The sequence below is a fragment of the Rhamphochromis sp. 'chilingali' genome, assembly GCF_963969265.1.
Source record: "Rhamphochromis sp. 'chilingali' genome assembly, chromosome: 12".
Taxonomy (NCBI): Eukaryota; Metazoa; Chordata; class Actinopteri; order Cichliformes; family Cichlidae; genus Rhamphochromis; species Rhamphochromis sp. 'chilingali'.
Window position 1 is genome coordinate 7,027,624 of NC_137939.1, and position 16,272 is coordinate 7,043,895.

The 16,272-nt window shown below is 37.4% G+C and overlaps 3 protein-coding genes across 3 annotated transcripts; 1 reads left to right on the forward strand and 2 right to left on the reverse strand.

Moving 5' to 3' along the window:
• Nucleotides 1-698: 698 nt before the first annotated feature.
• Nucleotides 699-5,691, reverse strand: LOC308407761 (complement C1q-like protein 4). Its single transcript, XM_080899611.1, has 8 exons — nucleotides 5,466-5,691; nucleotides 5,309-5,380; nucleotides 3,974-4,127; nucleotides 3,801-3,872; nucleotides 2,187-2,258; nucleotides 1,702-1,785; nucleotides 1,485-1,616; nucleotides 699-1,401 (listed from the first exon to the last, which is right to left on the reverse strand). The coding sequence occupies exons 3-8, from the start codon at nucleotides 4,032-4,034 to the stop codon at nucleotides 1,121-1,123; spliced, it is 702 nt and encodes a 233-aa protein (XP_080755737.1). The 5' UTR covers nucleotides 4,035-4,127; nucleotides 5,309-5,380; nucleotides 5,466-5,691; the 3' UTR covers nucleotides 699-1,120.
• Nucleotides 5,692-7,786: 2,095 nt separating this feature from the next.
• On the reverse strand, nucleotides 7,787-9,219 carry LOC308407531 (complement C1q-like protein 2). Its single transcript, XM_080899233.1, has 5 exons — nucleotides 9,070-9,219; nucleotides 8,897-8,968; nucleotides 8,607-8,690; nucleotides 8,391-8,522; nucleotides 7,787-8,296 (listed from the first exon to the last, which is right to left on the reverse strand). Exons 1-5 carry the CDS (start codon nucleotides 9,128-9,130, stop codon nucleotides 8,013-8,015), a joined length of 633 nt encoding a protein of 210 aa, XP_080755359.1. The 5' UTR covers nucleotides 9,131-9,219; the 3' UTR covers nucleotides 7,787-8,012.
• Nucleotides 9,220-12,234: 3,015 nt separating this feature from the next.
• On the forward strand, nucleotides 12,235-16,219 carry tprg1l (tumor protein p63 regulated 1-like). The gene is made up of 6 exons (XM_080899696.1): nucleotides 12,235-12,632; nucleotides 12,850-12,941; nucleotides 13,021-13,071; nucleotides 13,162-13,287; nucleotides 13,597-13,750; nucleotides 14,278-16,219. Exons 1-6 carry the CDS (start codon nucleotides 12,405-12,407, stop codon nucleotides 14,470-14,472), a joined length of 846 nt encoding a protein of 281 aa, XP_080755822.1. The 5' UTR covers nucleotides 12,235-12,404; the 3' UTR covers nucleotides 14,473-16,219.
• The last annotated feature ends 53 nt before the right edge of the window (nucleotides 16,220-16,272 follow it).

Consider the following 16,272-nt stretch of genomic DNA (forward strand, 5'->3'; position numbering starts at 1 on the left):
ATCATAATGTTCATATTTTGTTAAATATTATTTTGCTGCTGTGGGCTTTACATTGAGGATTATATTAAGTTTTGGGTTGTTGTTGTTTTTTGTACCCCAAATCCTTCTTATACGCTATTGATTTATTCTTTGAAATTTAGTACATAAACAATTCTACATTTAGGTTAGGATGTGTTTTAATTGAGCCATTAACTCAGTTTAAATACAAGTCCAGCGGGATTAGAGGTGAATGGTACATTCAGGAGAAATGTGTTCTGTGATTTGAGGTCCAAGTGAAAAATATGAGGTTAAGAGCTGTGAAATAGAAAATAGAGCCAGACTATGGATTTAAAAGCAGTCGGTATCAAAGTCAGTTGCATAAAAACTTTAAATAAGCAGGTGCTGCATTGTTATTAATGTTGTAAGTTAGTTGGAATAGACTCTTTCATTTGGGAGAAAGTTAAACTGCAAACAAGTTGGCAATAATATGTGTTTGTGACGCATTAGTTACAGCTTTTCCATATTTCCAATCAAATGGTGGGAATGTATGTGTTGGATGAAGTCTGTGCTGAGTTGTAGTAGTGCAGGTGTAAAACAGAAGCCATACTTAATGGCAGCCAAGTGTTGATGTAAGAAATCCAGGTGTAAGCCAAAAGTGTAAACTCTGTGGGACATTGCAGGAGTTTTTCATGAAGATGAAAAAATAAAGTTAGCTATTTGTTTAATTGACTGTAAATTGACAAGCAAAGGATTAAAACAGTTACAGTTACAGTAATGTCTAGCTTTCTTTCTGTCTTTGCTTTCTAAGGAAATAGATCGTGCTATATTAACATGGTTTTATAAATCACAAGGTATTTACATGTGCGTAATTTGTGTTTAAGTGGGTCTGATACTATTCAACTTTTTTAAAAAAGTAGAAGAAGAAGCAAAAGCAAAAGAAAACATTTAACCCAATCTCTCTTTTTAAAAAACAAAATTTGCCAACAATTAAATAAAAGGCTAAACAAAGTAAGAAAACATGATGATAGTTTACATATTCATACTTGTGGCTGCTCAGTCAGCTTCATATCTAGAAAAAATGCAGAGTAACTAATACACTGGTAGAGTGTGCTTGCACAGATATCTTAGGCTGTTTTTCTTCTCACATGGGGAAAAGCAGATGTCCACTGAACGTGCTGTGCCGATTTTCATTGTCAAAAATCCAAGCGCCATTCCACAGTCGCAAAAACACCACATCTCCTACCTCTAGTAGCAATGTGACACCATTAGAAGAACTGACTGAATGAGGACTGCTCGAATATTCGTATGCAACAAAGACGTGCTCTCCATTCTTGACCAACACAGCCCCTGAAGGATGTGAATGATGTCCATATACATAAAATTCAAAGTGGTACGCTCCTCTTACTGGTGCAGTGAAGGAACCTGTGGGACATTTTTAAAAATTTAAATGGAGTAAACATTGTCATCAAATCAAATTAATTCTAAAAATGTATGCATTTGAGTACCTGTGTGTGAATTATAGGCATTTCCAATATTGGAAACAACATATTTGAAGACCAGAGGCATGTATGTGTTAAATGGTCCAATATTTTGTGAGCCTGTGCCTAACAGAGAGGCTGAGAAAGCCACACGTTTGACTGAGAGAGAGAGAAACACACGTGTTAAAGTGACTTATGTTCCAGTAACTGTTTCAATAATGAGATTGTTTCCTGTTCAACAAACCTTCTGCTTCTCTCTTCAGGACCTCCACCTGGTTTTCTGTGATGTTTGCCCTACTTTTAATGGTGATTAGCTCTCCTCCTTGTGCTGGAATTAAATGAATAATTACATTTTTTAAAAAGATACTGTTTGACTATGAACATTTTTAATAAAATCACTTGTTGCTAAGCTTTTGAGCTAACTATTTCTCAGTGCAACACAATGTACCTGGTTGAAGTGGGATTTGCTAGGAGACAATTAACTAAATACTAGTGTGGCTGTATGTGTATATTTTAGCATGCATGTATAAATTATGACCCCTGTGTGGGTTACAGTTACTTGTGCATCCAATTCTTGTTATTTAAAGAAATTAAAGATGTATGAGACACCATCATTTCACCCTGGAAAAACTTTAAGAAGTTTAAAGAAATGATTAAGAGCTCAAACTTCATTACGACATTCATGTCTGTGATGAGTGTATGCAAACTTGTGAGCACAGACGTATATACCTTGGCTCTCTTGCTTCAGCTTATCCATTTCTGCCCTTAGCAACTCCAATTCTTTCACCTTAGCTGCTTGTGCTGACAAAGAGAGTGATAAAAAGAAGAAGAAGAAATAAAAGAGATGATATATGGTTCAGCTCAGTAGTTGGAAGCACTTTTCCCATTAGTTTAATTGCTGTAATATACTACTGTTAGGTTTGGGTTGTTTTTGGTTGTTTTTTGTGTAATTCTGTCTCTGCACACACCACAATGGATTTTAAATTAAAGAATCAAGATGTGAGTGAAATGCAGACCTGCAGCTTTCATTCAATGTGTTTAATAAAAGTATTGAAATAACTACTTTGGTATTACAATTTGACAAATTAACATAATTTTAAGTACAATCACTTCATGAAGTCAAGAACCCACAGACATCACCAAATGCTGTCTTTCCTTGAGATGTTCTTCTAGGCCTTTGATTCAGTTGCTGCGTGTCACACTCAGTTTGGGTAGAAATCTATATCTATCTATATCTCTCTGGTCCTCATATTGAGAAATCTAGCAAACAAATACAGTTAGAATCAACTACAGGTCCTTTTCCCTTATGTTTGTCAGGAAACAATGAGGGAAAGGGCCTTACCCGGCCATGAAAGTGGTCATCAGTACACTATCCAATTACTTAAGAGTCCATCCATCCATCCATCCATTCGCTTCCGCTTATCCTTTTCAGGGTCGCGGGGGGCGCTGGAGCCTATCCCAGCTGTCACAGGGCGAGAGGCAGGGTACACCCTGGACAGGTCGCCAGTCTGTCGCAGGGCTAACACACAGGGACAGACAACCATTCACACTCACATTCCTTCACACATTCACACCTAATGGCAATTTGGATTATCCAATTAACCTATCCCCACAAGCTGCATGTCTTTGGACGGTGGGAGGAAGCCGGAGTACCCGGAGAGAACCCACGCAAACACGGGGAGAACATGCAAACTCCACACAGAAAGACCCCGGCCTGATGGTGGAATTGAACTCAGGACCTTCTTGCTGTGCGGCAACAGTGCTAACCACCGTGCCACCGTGCTGCCCACTTAAGAGTCTTTGAAAAAAATTAAATAAAATTATATATATATATATATATAGGCCCATTTTCTGTTGGAGCCAATAGCCAGTTGATTGTTACTGCGATTACTGTAATTTACAAGCTACTTCAGAAATGCAATGCAAAATTTGTTGTGTGTGCTTGTAAGTGACCTCACTCCTCCAGTATTTGCTGAGAATGTGATAGGACGCTTATTTATACTAAAACTTAAATATTTATTGGGGAATCTGTCCCTCACAGGACATATATCCTGTTTCTCAGTACAAAATGCAAGCAACCAAACATGCATCACATCTTGATTATTACAATTATTTATTCTATATGCTGAGCAAATCATCCCTGGATCACATGAAAAAGGTCCAGAATGCTGGTGTATTGCTACTAGTTAAACTGCAACTTGAGTATGCTTCTCACTGATATATAATAAGGTAAGCATCTATGTTTTAGTGTTCCCGCTATGTTATGTTTAGAGTAACTTAGTTCAATGAGATTCTCTTGTCCTACTCAGTTTTCCTTAATTTTTCACTGCTGAGTATATATACCTTGATATTGTTCCTTCAGCTTGTCCAGCTCAGTCTTTTGCAACTCCAGTTCTCTCACCTTAGCTGCTTGTTCTAAATAAATAAATAGATAATTAAAAATAGCATGACATATTTGCAGACACCATGCCAGTGGTTTAATTAAATGGATTCTCAGGCCACACATTATACTTTACCTTCATTGTCTTCTCGCAAGTATCTCACTTCAACCTTCAGTGCACCCAACAAGGCACTCATCTCTCTCAGCACAGAATTGATGTCAGTAACACAGTTGTGTTGTTGATCAGAAGCTTTTGCTTGTCCTCTCTCCTGGGATCCAGTTTCCGTTAACTGTGGAATTATTTCATTGTCAGACTCTGTTTCAAGCCTGGCTGTTGACAGGAAGGTCAGCAGCAACAATGGAAAAAGCATTGTCATCTTACAACTCATAGTGTCCAGTTTACTGTTGTTTCTGTCTTAGGTCCAGCCTTATATAGCGTCTTGATTGTCAAGAATTTTGGGTCAATCATTGGCAGAATTATTTTATTATAAACACGTGCAGAAGATAACACTTGATACTTCTGACCTACTATGGCCTTGAGCTACCCCTCATTTCCTTTTAGTTTTTTTTTAAATGACTTTCTTTTTATAGTCTTGAGCAATAGTTCTCCAGGTTTTCTGAAAGCCTTTCAAAGTTGTTCTTTGGACATAGGCTGCTTTTTCACTCATTTAGAAGGAGTCTGTCTCAAAAACACATAATTGGTTCAGATTTCTTTAGTTGAATCTATGAAACTGACCAAAGATAGCATAGTTCGATGGACAATGAATAGTATTTGTGCACCAACAAGATGACTCCCAAGTTATCAGCTGAAGACTTGGTTTATATCAGTATGGTGTGCAAAGTTTATTTAAGAAATGTGAGGAAATTCGACAAAAGAAGAAGTGGATGGCCCAAAAAACTATTTACAGCAGACCGACAGTTCACATTGCTGTTATAAAGGTGTATCTTTTCCATTGAATCACACATTGTGATGAAAGTCAAGTAGATCTAATCTACTGGTTTAACTAAATCAACTTGCAGCCACTGTTAATCTATTTGAAATCTTTGACTAACGATTCTGGCAGAAAATTGCTTATTAAGTACTATGACATTGAGAAACAGCATCAGTACTAACTGAAAGTTTAAGAGGTCAAACTTATTCTAACCATGAAGTGATGGCTCAGTCTGAAATATGGCTGACTGAAGGCTTCAAAGGGGAAATTAAAAAACACAAATTTGACAACATCAAATACATTTTGTAAACTCATCAAACTGACAGCACTTATCAGAAACATATCATTTATGGCATACAAACAGATAACAGATTCATAAGTTCCTTAATTTTTTGAATTTTCAGGTACAGTAAATGTTTCCTTTGAAACACGAGTCTTCTGACAATGTTCCAATTTGTTGCTTATAGGGAGTAAAATCTAACACAGCAACCAGACACAGAGAAACCCCAATAAAAATAAACTATTCACCCAAAACTAACCTTCGTGCTGTTCTTTCAGCTTGTCCAACTCCGTCTTTTGTAACTCCAGTTCTCTGACCTTAGCTGCCTGTGCTAAAAAAACAGAAAAAAATTAAAAGTAAGACATAATTCAGTGAATTAAAGCAGTGGTTTCTTGTGCCATTACATACTACTGTACCTTCATTCTCTTTCTGTAAGTGTCTAATCTCTGCTTTCAGTTCAGCCAACAAGGCACTCATCTCTCTCAGAACAGAATTGATGTCAGGTTTACATGTTTGCTCAGGGTCAGAGGTTTGTGCTGTTTCCATTCCCTGATTTAAAAGTGGAATAATTTTGCTGTCAGAGTTTATTTCAAGTTGAACTGTAGAGAGAGTGCAGATTAGCAGCAACAATGGAAAAAACACTGTCATGTTGGATCTCATGGAGTTTGTGCAGTTCAGTGTTTTTTCTTAACTCCAGCCTTATATAGTGTCTTTAATGTCGGTGACTGTCTGGTCAATCATTACCATGGATGTTTCATCAGAAACATTCCCAGGAGATAGCACTGTTACTTTGGACTTGTCGTATTTACACTACACTCAAAATGTTGTAAGTATAAAAAAAATCCCAGTTTTTTAATAACAACACATTTTTCATTCATCAAATGAAAATTAATTATTTTGAATCAACTATAGATGGGATTGTGAATGGTGGTCTGTCTTTCTGTGTTGGCCATGTGGTAGACTCGGGCTCAGTCCTGGGTGTACTCCACCTTTTGCCAAATAACAGCAGGGACAGGCTCCAACAAACCCACATTTGAACTCTATAAGTGGGCAAGAAAATAGATGATGGATTTTACTACAGACAGAACTATTCTGCAGTGCCAGTGCCAAAGACTCACGGGCCTATAAACATTTAACAAAAAAATCTTTCATCTAGAAATGTGATAATCAATAATTTGGTTGGGTTTAGACTCTGACTCTTGGGTGTATGTGTGTAGTGTTTTCCAGTGGTTTTGTGGTTAAAAACAGTATATAGGTACGGTTACAAAAAGGCCACTGTGACTTAGATACAGGAGTGATTAATGACTCTTACTGTATTTGGGATATGTAGCATATTTTTTGTTGTTTTTGCTGTTGTTTTTCTTTTTATATATAAAGCCAGTGTTCTTCAAGAAGATTTCAATAATTCTGTACTTCTAAGTGTTGACAAGACATTGCATGGCATTGCCAAATATAGTGGTCCCCTTCATTTCTCAATACCTCTTCAATCCCTCAATCAATTTAATTTTATATATATATATTTACAGATATAAAGATAGCATAAATATAGCATAGCATATCTTTGTCAATACTTCCCACAAATGTTCCTTGGGATCAAAAGAACTCAAACTTAGATTTATCTCTCTCGAATATTTTTTTCAGCATTCTTTTGCCCATCCAAAATCTTTACTCTGATTAGCCTGTTCAGCGTGTCTTTTTTTTTTTTTTTTTGCAACTCTGCTTAGTCCAGCATCAGTTATCTCTTTACTGATGACAATTTGACCAGCATTGACCAGCCATTCAGGATGTGAGGTTTATTTTGCTTGTAGCAAAGACAATGTACTATTCGTTTAGCTCAGTTGTGCACAGGGCCTATTGAGTCTATTCTTGCTGAATAAATGGAGGTAGAGTTGGAGAGGGTGTAAAAGAGACTGTAACCAGAAGTTTACAAAAGCCTGAAAATACAACAGCTATGCATTTATTTGATGCATTGTGTGTTATGTCGATGATATCAGTAAATCAGTTTCAAATATCATGCTGGTCTGCGATGCCTGTATTTATTAGCAGCACCTATTTATTGGCATATTTCTCACATCTTTGTTAACCGTGTTCATTTTACCCTCTTGATGTGATCACACTCATTTATGCAAAAAAATTAAAATTAAAGTTGGGACAGAGAGCAGCACAGATTATGTTGGAGGCCAATGACCACTCAAAACACAAGTACAGAGGACATCAACATCCTTTCAGAACACTAAGCAAATACTGCTGCTGTGGCACACTGGAACTGATAAATACAGTGCTACCATTTGCAGTTTCAATACCAACGCTGATACTTTCAACCTATTGAGGCAGCTTATTAAGGGGTGTTTACTATTACTCCATTTGCTCTTTGTAATCTGCACTGGTATAGTGCTGGCTCAAAACTACCTAAATCTTCAACTAAAGAGCAATGCTGCTTAAATTTTAAGCCTATATGAACTCAGATATTACCTCTCTTTCTCTCCGTCTCTCTTTTTATCTCTCTCTCAAGTTAAGTAAAAGTCCATAAAATGTAACAGAACATGCCAATATTTAATTTCATATATATTTATTAGAATTATGATTGCTGTACAGCTTACTCGATAAACAGAACACAAAGGTTGATTCTTTCATAGATATAAAGGTAAATTGAAAATTGTCTTCATCACATAAAACATTTCTACAAAACAAACCAAAAAAATAAAATAATCATAATATGTACAATTGTCTTAGAAAATTCTACACCAAATTAAATCTGGCACGGAACTAACAGTCAGGTGCTGAGGTACTTTTTTAATGCAAGTAAAGACGTGTAAATGAAAAACATCTTCGATTTTTTTTCTTGTTGCAAATGTTATTTTTGTTTAGCATTTTTGTCAGTCGGGTTCATACAAATATCAGTACAGAGAACATCTTCATACTGCTGCGGAGTGTGCACGAGCAAACTAACAACTGTTTTCTGCTCACATGGTAAAAAGCAGATGGCCGCTAAAGGTGCTATGGTGATTTTCATTGTCAAAAATCCTTGAGTTAACCCACTGGCGCAAAAACACAACATCTCCAACCTCTAATAACAACGTGACACCATTAGCAGAACTTCCATAATGGGAATTCTGGTGTTCATAGGCAATAAAAATATGCTCGCCATTCTTGATCAACACAGCTCCAGTAGGATGAGCTGCATGACCATGTGCACCAATGTAGAACTCAAAGTGGTAAGCTCCTCTCACTGGTGCAATGAAAAATCCTGTGGGATGTTAAAATCAAATAGAGAGTTGTCACCTACAATGATCTCAACTTTGTCATAAAGTCAGATTTTTCTTTTTCTCATACATGCATACCTGTATGTGGATTATATGCATTTCCAATATTTGAGACGACACGTCTGAAGACCAGAGGTGTGTGTGTGTTAAACGGTCCAACAGTTCCCGACCCCGCAGCTAGCAGAGAGGCTGAGAAAGCCACTTGTTTCACTGAGACAGAGGACAAAAGCACGTTAAAATGACTGATGTTACATTGACTGTTGCAATAATGAGCTTGTTTCTAAATTCACAAACCTTCTCTCTCTCTCTTTAGAGCCTCCACCTGGTTTTCTGTGGTATTTGTCTTAGCTTTAATGGAGATCAGTTCTTGTGACTGTGCTGTAATCAGAGTAATTGGTTAAAAGAAAAAGAAAAAATGAGCAAAACCTGAGTTACATTGTAAATATTCATTACTTTGGTGTCAGTTACTGAAAACATATATTTAAATATATCATATTTCATGATGTCCAGAAAAAAAAAACAGACCGAGCATTTTCCTCATGGTCTTTAATTATTCATCATTTTTCACTGCTGAGTATATATACCTTGATATTGTTCCTTCAGCTTGTCCAGCTCAGTCTTTTGCAACTCCAGTTCTCTCACCTTAGCTGCTTGTTCTAAATAAATAAATAGATAATTAAAAATAGCATGACATATTTGCAGACACCATGCCAGTGGTTTAATTAAATGGATTCTCAGGCCACACATTATACTTTACCTTCATTGTCTTCTCGCAAGTATCTCACTTCAACCTTCAGTGCACCCAACAAGGCACTCATCTCTCTCAGCACAGAATTGATGTCAGTAACACAGTTGTGTTGTTGATCAGAAGCTTTTGCTTGTCCTCTCTCCTGGGATCCAGTTTCCGTTAACTGTGGAATTATTTCATTGTCAGACTCTGTTTCAAGCCTGGCTGTTGACAGGAAGGTCAGCAGCAACAATGGAAAAAGCATTGTCATCTTACAACTCATAGTGTCCAGTTTACTGTTGTTTCTGTCTTAGGTCCAGCCTTATATAGCGTCTTGATTGTCAAGAATTTTGGGTCAATCATTGGCAGAATTATTTTATTATAAACACGTGCAGAAGATAACACTTGATACTTCTGACCTACTATGGCCTTGAGCTACCCCTCATTTCCTTTTAGTTTTTTTTTAAATGACTTTCTTTTTATAGTCTTGAGCAATAGTTCTCCAGGTTTTCTGAAAGCCTTTCAAAGTTGTTCTTTGGACATAGGCTGTTTTTTCACTCATTTAGAAGGAGTCTGTCTCAAAAACACATAATTGGTTCAGATTTCTTTAGTTGAATCTATGAAACTGACCAAAGATAGCATAGTTCGATGGACAATGAATAGTATTTGTGCACCAACAAGATGACTCCCAAGTTATCAGCTGAAGACTTGGTTTATATCAGTATGGTGTGCAAAGTTTATTTAAGAAATGTGAGGAAATTCGACAAAAGAAGAAGTGGATGGCCCAAAAAACTATTTACAGCAGACCGACAGTTCACATTGCTGTTATAAAGGTGTATCTTTTCCATTGAATCACACATTGTGATGAAAGTCAAGTAGATCTAATCTACTGGTTTAACTAAATCAACTTGCAGCCACTGTTAATCTATTTGAAATCTTTGACTAACGATTCTGGCAGAAAATTGCTTATTAAGTACTATGACATTGAGAAACAGCATCAGTACTAACTGAAAGTTTAAGAGGTCAAACTTATTCTAACCATGAAGTGATGGCTCAGTCTGAAATATGGCTGACTGAAGGCTTCAAAGGGGAAATTAAAAAACACAAATTTGACAACATCAAATACATTTTGTAAACTCATCAAACTGACAGCACTTATCAGAAACATATCATTTATGGCATACAAACAGATAACAGATTCATAAGTCCAACAGTAGAGAATTACAAATTGGTGTTTAGTTGTTCACATGTAATTAAAAAAAAAGTATTGAAATCAAAATAGCTATGCTTTGGTGTATTTGTATATGTATATGACAGCACTAAGCAACCTTCCACAAAAAAAACAAGTTACAGTCATAGACCAAACATGGTCTTCCTCAAGTTCAGATGAGTATTAAAGACCATTTTCTGTTCTTCCTCAATAAACCGATAAACCAAGCATGAGAACAAAGTCTGGATTATAAAGAGCAAGGAGACAAACAAAAACACCCACTTGAAAGCTAAACATCCACGTGTGATCTTCGCCCCCCATGTACATCAACAACTCTCTGAAAAACAAGTCAAAGTCAAACTGAGATTTAAAAAGTTATTGTTTTACAAATATGTTGACCTTTCCAGTTAAGTTAGAGAGGATGGACTGTGCTGACTGAGCCTGTGATGACATAAAACAGTTGCAACAGAAAACCCAACTCTAAAAGCAAACAACATAAAACAAAACAAGAAATAGTTCAAGATTAATATTCTTTCACATTTTGGTTAAAAACAACAACAACAAACAAACAAACAAAAACTCTAATCAGTACAAATCATCATTACTAGTCTGCAACCTGCCCTAAGACTAATGTACACCCAAGCAACAGGTAAAGCAGGGAGACAAGTTTCTTTTAACACTGCAATATAGCTACAAAGCATTATCATTTGACTTCCAAAAAGGCTCTTTTTAAAGCAAATGCTGGTTTATTAGATAATTTTCATTTGTGGGCAAACTGCCTCTTAAACAGCACACTCTTTGCAAAACTGCATTTCCAGCTCACAGTTCCCCAGAGTTTCCACTAGAGGGAACTGTTATAGTTAATTTCAATATTAAATAATTGTGAGCGTTAACTTATCGTCCTGAAAACCGGGGGGGTCTTTCAGTTTAACTGTTTTTGTCCATTACAGAAGACATAATAAATGGGCTGGGTCTCAGGAACACACCTCGTTCGTCATTTCTTATTTAGGTGATTCGCTTGTTTTCAATGATATTTAATGCCTAATATTTGAAACACTGGTGGCATTTGGCATATAACAACCAAGAAAATTTCCAAAAATGAACATGAAAGAGTAAATATCAAAAATGTCCAAGATTACAAAATAAATTAATTAATACTTCCTTGATTAAATATTAAGCTTAATGCTTGATTAAATACTGCTGTCGCACTGCTTTTTCAATAAACCTTTATATAAAGGAAGTTTACTATTCTTGATACAGCTTATAAATGTAAATATTATTACAGCAAAACTCTTCTACAAATGATTTAGACTGAACAATGTCATACACACACACACACACACACACTTCATACATCAAGTTACTTTTTGTACAATGCTCAGTCTTTTGCACAACCCACTGTCGTTGTTGCAGTTTTGTATTGCACTGTCTTGTGTCTTTATGGTTCTGTTCTGACTGGTGTTTCACAGTATTGTTTTGTGTATTGTTTTGTTTTTTGCAATGTTTGTGCACTTGCACCTTATGTAGTCCTATGTTGATTGTCCGTTATATATAGCACCATAGTCTTTTACTGTGTACTGTACCACTGCACATGGTTGAAATGACAATACAGGCACTTGACTTGACCTAAAAGAACAAGTTTTTTTCCTTGTTATTCCCAGACTTACCTGGTTAGGAGATTATAAACCAAAGGAATCTTATTACAATATTATTGTAGTATAACTATCGGGTTGCTGTGGATTTAACTTTGATATAAAACGTACAAGAACAGCATCTTCAGGAATACTAAGTGGCAGTACAATTATTTAATAATTACATGATAATAACGTAAATAGAATTAGGCAATAAAAACTAGAACATTACTTTAGATCATTTACGGATCATGCTAGTGAAAATGATGAAAAAAATGGAACCAGCCAATTTATTTAAAAAAAATATTTACTGGTAATTACATGGGTCAAAAACACCGTGTCCCTTTAACAGGAAGGAAATTAAACGGGGGAAGTGAAGCAATAGGGAGCTACTTCCTCGTTACCCCCACAATCACAACATTATTTGTGCGCAATGGGAGAATCTGCATCGTCGGGAGAAGATTTTTAGATCTAACAGTGGGTGCACATCGTTGGGAAGCTCCGGGAAACACGTACGTTTCATTATGCTTCAGCTCAACGACGCAATGGAGCCGGAGAGTCCGGGCGCTGCGGTTCTCCACCCTGCAGAAACCGAGGAGGGGGTCGAGGTTGCCTTCACGCCGCCGGAGGCCGGACGAAGCTTTGGACACGCCGCCTCCGTGGCCTGCTGTCCCCCGTTACAAACGCTGACGCCTTTTCATGTGCATAACCCCACCATGCAAGCGAAAGTGAAGGACTACTTCGTGTTCAGAGTAAGTTGCTGCATCCATTCCAGCTTGCGGTGATAAGCCCGTTTGTTTTTATATGAACCACTCGCACTTATCGTACGCTGCTTAGGTACCTCTAAGTAAACACGACCACCCCCAGCCGTAGGCGTCAGTGCAGGGCAGCATGTTGTGACAATCACAGTAACAGATCACAGGGAGGATGAGGCTCAGATGATTTACGGTTGTGTGATGCTGATCTCAGCCAGGTACCATTGAGCAGGCGGTGAGCGACATCAGGACTGTGGCACTGCCGTCCGAGGATGGAGAGGTGCTTAGTGTCTGGCTGCTGGCTGAGTAAGTATCCCGTCATCATGTTTATTATCAGGCAGGATGCATAAAAATGAACTCTTGTGTGAACTATTGTTTTCTACAGAATTGATCACTGGAATAACGAAAAGGAGAGACTTGTGCTGATAACTGATAGGTGAGTCAGAATCATACCTCATCTTTAAGTGACTAATATTTAATGAGGCATATCAGGTAGCCAACAACATTGTCTTTACGTTCTCTGCAGGTCCCTGTTGGTGTGCAAGTATGACTTCATTAACCTGCTGTGTCAACAAGTAATCAGGATCTCTCTCAATGCTGTGGACACCATCTCAGTGGGCGAGTTTGAGTTTCCACCCAAATCCCTCAACAAGTATGTCAGAATTTCAGCTTGTCAACAGCCAATTAGTATTTACCCAGAGCACATTAACAAATAAATGTGTAAACATTACAACATTAACCTTTAATATTAGCAAAACAGAATGATGTCTTTTAATTGTTTAAATAGCAATAAATACATACAAAAAAATTTTTTCCAAATTGATGCACACGGAAGTAAAATGTAAAAACTTACAAAATGTCTTTTGTAAACCGTTGTGGTCCATCTCTGTGGTTGTGCTGCAACAATGTCGTCAGCTGTTTGATATTCTAATCTTATTAAAACTGTTGTATTGTCAAACAGAAGAGAAGGCTATGGGATTCGTGTCCAATGGGACAAACGTCCCCAGGCTTCATTCATTAATCGCTGGAACCCCTGGTCAACAGAGATGCCCTACACCACGTTCACAGAGCACCCCATGGCCCATGCTGATGAGAAGGTGGCCTCTCTGTGCCAGGTACAGTCACTTTAATTAAATTAAGCTAAACATGCATTTTTATTATTTCCGATAATAGGCTACTTGACGTTATGAAAACTAAGCAAATAAAGTTTCAAAATGTAAGCTTTTTTCTGTGTTGTGAAACAATGGTGACGGCTGGTGAATGGTTGTTTCAAACAACAAACAGTCACAGTTCAACTGGAAACAATGGACTGATTGCTTGCCTTAAAGACATAATTCAGCCCTCAAGATAAAGACAGTTATTCATACTTTTCAACTTGGTATATCAATAGATATTTTTAAAGCCGTTTGTTTATATTTTACTGGCAAGACAACAGCTGTGCCTTGGGCAATTTCTCATCCAGGCATTGCTACATGCAGTGAATGAAGCCCATTCTACTGCAAAATCTTGAATGTATTCTTTATTCCAGAGCAACCTCAGATACTTAACTCCAGACAGCGACTCCTATTTTAATAAATATATAAATTGTGCACTTTTGAAGTGGCTGTTAATAGGTTCATATTTTTTCCTTCTACCTCCCAAGTTGGACAACTTCAAAATCCAGCTCGTGCAGGCAGTGAAGAGAGCCCATAAGGAGCACCCGATCCCAGGTCGAGCTAACGGTGTGCTGATCCTGGAAAGACCCCTGCTTATTGAAACATATCTAGGCATAATGTCCTTCATTAACAATGAGGCTAAGTTGGGCTACTCCATGACACGCGGCAAGATTGGCTTCTAAATTCAGTCGTTTCTCCAAACTACAACATTTCAACTCATGTGTCTGTGTTAAACTACACTGTCTGAGGGAAGCTGCAGTGTAATGTGTAACATGTGTGTGCGTGTATGCAGAATCCAAGAGATGCCCACACACCTTCCTGAGTCGGTGTAATGGTCAGCCAACTGTACGTAAATGATGCACAGCACTGTAACAACTGTTTACTCATTCATTTTTTTGTGCCCCTAGTCCCCCCCCTTTCTGTCAGAGTTCCACACAAGTGTCACACACACACACGACCTTCAGGAGTGTGTGGCCGTGCTATAAGAGTTGGGAGATAAAAGGCACAGCACGTACTTTATATTGAGCTTCTTGAAGTCTCACGTTTCTGGTTTAACCACTAAATGACAGACTGTCAAATTGAATGTGATATTTAGAACAGTGAAACCGTATCATCGGCCAAGATGAGTTCCACATTTGCTACATGATATGGTTTGTGTTTGCATTATTCGGACCACAGAGCCATAGAGTAGCTTCTTGGAATGGAAAAGCAGCTGATGAACTGAGTAGGATCGCCGTGTCACATAATTATTCAAATAAATTTATGTCGAGATATGGAAGGAAACTAGATAGGAGAGCATAGCATCTGCAAGGCTGTGCCCTAGGCTCAGCTTTGGTACTGATTTGCAGAATGCATGGGCTTGTTCAGTAGTAATGATGAATTACATATCAAAATCCTCTCTCTTGTATTTAACCCGTGTTTTATTTTCAGTGCTTATATTTACCTAAATGATGTCTTTGCTTAGAGCAGGGAGCCACCATTTGCAGAGCTGTATTAGCTACAATAACAAAAATGTTCTTTTTATGTCAGAAATAATATGTGCAATGTGAACATGTAAATCTTTATGTTTGTTCTGTGAGTTGCCATTACGGTGCTGCAATTTGCATTTGTTTTAGACATATATTTGCACTCAGCTGTATTAAACTGTGCAGAGGGCGGGTTGGGTTACAAAGTGGCACAGATGCAGATAAAGCTTTGCATAAGTACATTAACTTCCTAGAATGTGTGCGTTGTGGATATTATTGTCCAGCCAAAGGTTACAGAACATACTTCCATGCATCGCCAATACCAACAGAAAACATCCCAAAATGCCTTTTTTTTTCCTGGTCTTATTTGTGCATGTTCCCTGCATGTTCAGTCTGCATGACAGATGGTTTTTTTTAAAGAAATATCCCAAGTGAATCTGTAAATACTGATTGTTTTGTTTATATACATTTTTTTCCAATGCATTTGACTTAAGTGATCTAAGAATACGAATATACCATTAACAGTTCTCAAGTATTTTATTTAGGGATATTAACTCATTTCTACAAACACGTGAAGGTTTTGTTTTTTGTTTTAGATATCTGTAGCACAATAGCCACTATGGAAAATTAAAAATGCCTCTATGTTTTTGTCAGGGCTGAGGCTTGGGGTGGATATAGCTCTGCTTTACGATTACGTTTGTACTGTCGAAGACTGAAACTACTAGGACTGATTGAAGTTACAGTTCAAGTGGCTTTAGAGCAAGATGATGCCTTGAAGACAAGAAATACTGTCCTGATATATTTAGTACTGCCTGTTGCTGTTTGGATTTCTTACTGACATTTCAGTCTGGTCATAGCGGGTAACGCCTTTTACATGCTATAAGTAATGATGCAGTATTTGCAGGTTAAAGATAATGCAACTTGTGTCATGAAGAACTGCTTTAAAATTACCAACTAAAGAAAACTGTCTCATGTCTTTGCTCATGTCAACAGTGCGACTACATTTCATCAAGATAC